The sequence below is a fragment of the Tribolium madens genome, unplaced genomic scaffold (assembly GCF_015345945.1).
Source record: "Tribolium madens isolate multiple individuals breed KSU strain unplaced genomic scaffold, Tmad_KSU_1.1 Scaffold_1;HRSCAF=32;Tcas5.2_LG8, whole genome shotgun sequence".
NCBI classification, from domain to species: Eukaryota; Metazoa; Arthropoda; class Insecta; order Coleoptera; family Tenebrionidae; genus Tribolium; species Tribolium madens.
In genome coordinates this window covers 4,792,882-4,797,338 of record NW_025400984.1, presented here as the reverse complement: position 1 = coordinate 4,797,338, position 4,457 = coordinate 4,792,882, and the positions used below count along the sequence as shown (strand labels likewise).

Sequence of the window (4,457 nt, the reverse complement as noted above, 5' to 3'; positions counted from 1 at the left end):
AAAAAAAGCAACAAATTTTTAATTAATCAGGTAATAATCACCAAATACACTTTTTAAAAATTTACAATAAAGGACTTAATTTGTATTAAAATTTATTTTTTAAGGCAGTGAATAGAAACAAAATTAATAGAAAAAACACTTATTATTATTTGATGCTATAAAATGTCGATAAAAAATTGGTTAACATTTTTAAAATTAGCCAATAAATGTTCGAATTCTTTATTTTCAAGGCAGTTGTAAGCAGAAATCAGAAAAGAAGTTCAATCACTAAATTATTAATTTTTGGGAAGAACAGCTTTGAAAAATATTTTATTTTGCTTGTTTTAAATAAGATCACAAACCAAAGACAAGGTAACGACCCAATATCAACACCACCTGTTTACCCTAAACAGATAACAAATCACGTTACTCTCCACTTATTTAGGGACTTGCTCAACTTTATTAACTTACAATAAACTCAGCTCGCATGTATTTTCAAGCGAAAAATGATTCCGGAGACCCGTGAACGCAAATCGTTGCTTACGACCGGTCAACAGTCGTACCACCAGCCCGGAATCTTCCAATATCCCGGATTTCCGGAAATTGGCAGGTGGGTACTACCTTGAATTTTTTCGTCAATTAAATTTTATCATTGCAGAAAAATTTTCAAACTTGTGAAACGGCGCAAAAACCGAAACCGCGCCATTTTCAAAAATGGCGACTGCAACATCTATTATAAAGGCATCGCAAAGCTTGGGATTCGCTATTTGCACGACATTTTCACTTCTTTGGTTGACATTAACTGGAGGTGGTGTTTGATGATTTTCGCATTGGCTTATTTCGTGTCTTGGCTCTTTTTCGCGTTGATTTGGTGGTTAATTATGTTCACTCATGGGGATTTAGAGGATGAGCATCTTCCTCAAAATCAGGCAGAGTCGAATTGGACCCCCTGTGTCCTCAACATTCACAATTTCACCTCCTGTTACCTCTTCAGTATTGAGACTCAATACACGATTGGCTATGGGTCGAGGACCACGACCGAGGAGTGCCCCCAAGCCATTTTTATCATGTCAATGCAGGCCATCATCGGTATGACCATCGATGCGTTTTTCCTAGGAATAGTCTTCGCGAAAATGACTCGTCCCAAACTACGAACCCAAACTATACTTTTTTCGCGAAATGCCGTAGTGAGTCGCCATGACGGCGATTTGTGCCTCATGTTCCGAGTCGGAGACATGCGAAAAAACCCCCTCATCGGGGCGGAAATAAGGGCACAAGTGGTCAAACCGACCAAAACCAAAGAAGGTGAAGTTATCAGAAATTATCGTACTGAAATCGAGTTGAATGTTGATGGGGGTGACAACAATATATTTTTTCTCTGGCCGATGACTGTAGTTCATAAAATCGATGAAGAGTCACCATTTTACAAAATGTCGGCTAGTGACATGTTGAAGGAACAATTCGAAATTTTGGTCGTTTTGGAAGCCACTGTTGAGAGCACTGGACAGTCGATTCAAGCAAGAACGAGTTATGTGGGGGGTGAAATTCTATGGGGGTACAGATTTGAACCTGTCGTCGACCATTTGAAACGCGAAAATGCCTACGATGTGAATTATGCGAAATTTAACAGTGTTTATCCTGTGGATACGCCTCTGTGCTCGGCGTGTGAGTTGGCGGCGTTTGAACGGGCACAGGAACCTCCTCCAGGTGCGGACTTGATTTTTTCCAATTCAGTTTTTGTTAAAAAAAGTTTTAGAACCGATGAGGTTACCAGAACCGCATTCTTTCGATGATGAGGATGATGATGAGGAGCTTGCAAGGCCACCACCGCCTCCACCCGTCCCCAGGACCAGGAGTAGGAGTATACAAAGGAGTGGACGTTCGTATGGGGGCTACGATGAAGACCYATTACTGCAAATTGCCTCGAGTTATGTGTGACTTGTTTACTTATTTTTAAGTGAGATTAAGTYGCATCAAAGTTCTGTAAATAAACACTTTTGTTTAGTCTTTACATTGAATAAAAATAAACTAAAAAAATTGAAAAGTTTTGATTACAATTCGTAGAAAAATCGTCAAAATTGACAAAAAAGGTTAAATTGTATTAAAACCGGCCGTTAACTTGAAAAAATGTGTACAACTAATTCCAATCCCAAAAAAATTCCAACATTTCAGTAAATCCTAAAAATTTCACCAAAATTTAGGTAATTCCAAAAAAATCCAGTAATTCCAATAATCCATCGTAATTCTTTTTTTTTCAGATTAATCCCTATAATTCCAAATTAAGTTTACTGTAGTTCCATCTTAATTTCCGTAATTCCAAAATAGTTCCTGTAATTCCAAATTAAATAGTTCTAAGAAATTCAAATTAATTTTAAACATATAATTGTCCTTAAAGGTCAGCACCCTCGCTCAAGTACAACTGCTTTATCAATATGGTACTCCAAGTAACTCTAATAATTCAAAAAAGAATTCCAGTAATTCCAAAAAGAATTCCAGCAATTGTTAAAAAATTCCAGTAATTCACATATAAATCCAGTAATTCATAAGTAATTCTAGTAATTTCAAACAATCCAAAGATAATTTCAACAATTCCAAACATTTCCAAATAATTCAAAGCAATTTCCAATTGAATTCCAACAATTTGTGCAACTAATTCCAGAGTGAACGGCCCCTCGATTAAAACGTTCATTTTTAAGCAGTTGCAAAAGAATTTATTAAAAGAATCAAACAGATAAAAATTAATCATAAAAAAATTATAAAGCAAAACAATTAATACATTTTTGGACGTTTCGGCATAAAACATGCTTCCATCTGCCAAAACATTATAAAAAAAGTTAACAAAATTCAAATAACATTAAATACAAAGTGCGCCAGAACTCGCGCTCCAGAGAAAAGTTTTTTTGCTACAGGCTATTAGAAGAGGAAACAAGGAAGCTGTATCCTAAATTACACTCTGTTTAATTTTATTGGTTAATTTTATTGGCAAAATTATTGTATACTACTAAATAATTATAAAACAAACATAAACAAGATCATCAGTATAGTATACAAGATTATCAGTATTGACATAGACATAAAAAATGTCAAATGTCAAAAAATAAATGTCAAAATTTTTTGACTGATAGATTTTTTTAAACATTTTTTCTGTACTCTGAGGGACTACCCAATTACGCCCTTTCAAAGAGGTGCTTGACTTTCCGGACAGCCTGTGTAATAGATCCAAAATTAACCTTATTTTTATAAAACCAAACAGTTTTTTCTAAAGCCAGTCTATTGTAAGTAATTTTATTCACCTTTTGGTTTATTTTAGAAATACGCGTACAATAAATTTGTTACAATATTTTATGCTTCGGCTATCTTCGGGATCACCTCTTTAACTTTTATTAGGTGCCAATGTGTTTCCTCTAATTTACAAGCCCATAAAATTCGGCTAATTTCCATAAATTACAAAAACAAACACTGAGTTTTATAGGCAATTAAACGTCCATAAAATTAATTTGTTGTTGAAATCAGGTCCAGTGGCGATAGCCCCTGACCTGCGACCTTTGACGGAACTAAAATCCGTTTCCTCCTTAAAGAACAGCAAATCCAGGAAACATTTAACTCCAATAAACCCGCAATTGCACTTTCCGTCCATTAGCTCTATTATTTCGTCCTTAGCACCGTTACGAATTCGCGACTCATTTCCAACGAATGAAAATTGGAAAAATTGCCACCGTAACTAATTAGAACAGTTGATAAATTGTCAGCGTGATTGCATTGTTGGTGCAAAGAAATATCCGCTTCCTGGCCTGCCTTTAATTGGGTGTTATCACGATGACCACGAAACGTGACCACTAACCCTCCTCCAATTCAAGACGATTCAAACGCACGACAATTTCCATGTAGTGTTATCTCAACGCAGGTGAAACAACGCGATGACAACTGATTTTAATACAAATAAGAGTAGTAAAGTGGGAAAATGCCCGGACAGAAGCTTTTCGTCAAACCGGGGACTATAGATGAATCGGAAGAAGACGAATTTGGGAGGTCGGAGGATGTCAAGTTTAAAATTGGAGGTGATTCGCCTTTGCTCACTAGGGGTTTCAGTCCGCTTTCAGGGGGTGTTTCAAGCCTTGCCAGAATCTCCACCTGTAATAGCTCACTGACCAATGTGCCAGGGTTTAGGCAGGATGGCTCCAGGTGGGTGACGAAAAACATAATTTTCTCAAATCATGAAATAGTGTTTAATTGTCAACAAGTGATAATTAAGATAATGGCTGTATCTGTGTGCACGTTGAAATTCTTTGTTTGTTGAAAAGCATTTTTTTATAACAATATTTAAGTTTAATTATTCAATGTCAAGTTTATTATAATTCGTATATGTATTAATCACGCTTTTCTAATTAACTAATTAAAAAAATTTAGATAAAAAAACAAAATTTTATATACATACAATTAATATTTCATTGTGTTTGGAACTCTGGAATTTACTATTT

General features: G+C 35.4%; 2 protein-coding genes across 5 annotated transcripts in view; both read left to right on the top strand.

The window, feature by feature from the left end:
* The first annotated feature begins 467 nt into the window (after positions 1-467).
* On the top strand, positions 468-2,008 carry LOC123003718 (G protein-activated inward rectifier potassium channel 3-like). Its single transcript, XM_044396676.1, has 3 exons — positions 468-589; positions 638-1,686; positions 1,736-2,008. Exons 1-3 carry the CDS (start codon positions 486-488, stop codon positions 1,915-1,917), a joined length of 1,335 nt encoding a protein of 444 aa, XP_044252611.1. The 5' UTR covers positions 468-485; the 3' UTR covers positions 1,918-2,008.
* A 1,717-nt stretch (positions 2,009-3,725) lies between these two features.
* The window catches only part of LOC123016166 (G protein-activated inward rectifier potassium channel 3-like), a 6,917-nt gene continuing 6,185 nt past the window's right edge, over positions 3,726-4,457 (top strand). For all 4 annotated transcript variants that reach the window (XM_044416392.1, XM_044416395.1, XM_044416394.1 and 1 more), the window contains exon 1: positions 3,726-4,161. In XM_044416392.1, coding sequence (XP_044272327.1) covers positions 3,941-4,161 — 221 coding nt within the window. In that variant the 5' untranslated portion in view covers positions 3,726-3,940. The remainder of the gene's footprint in view (positions 4,162-4,457) is intronic.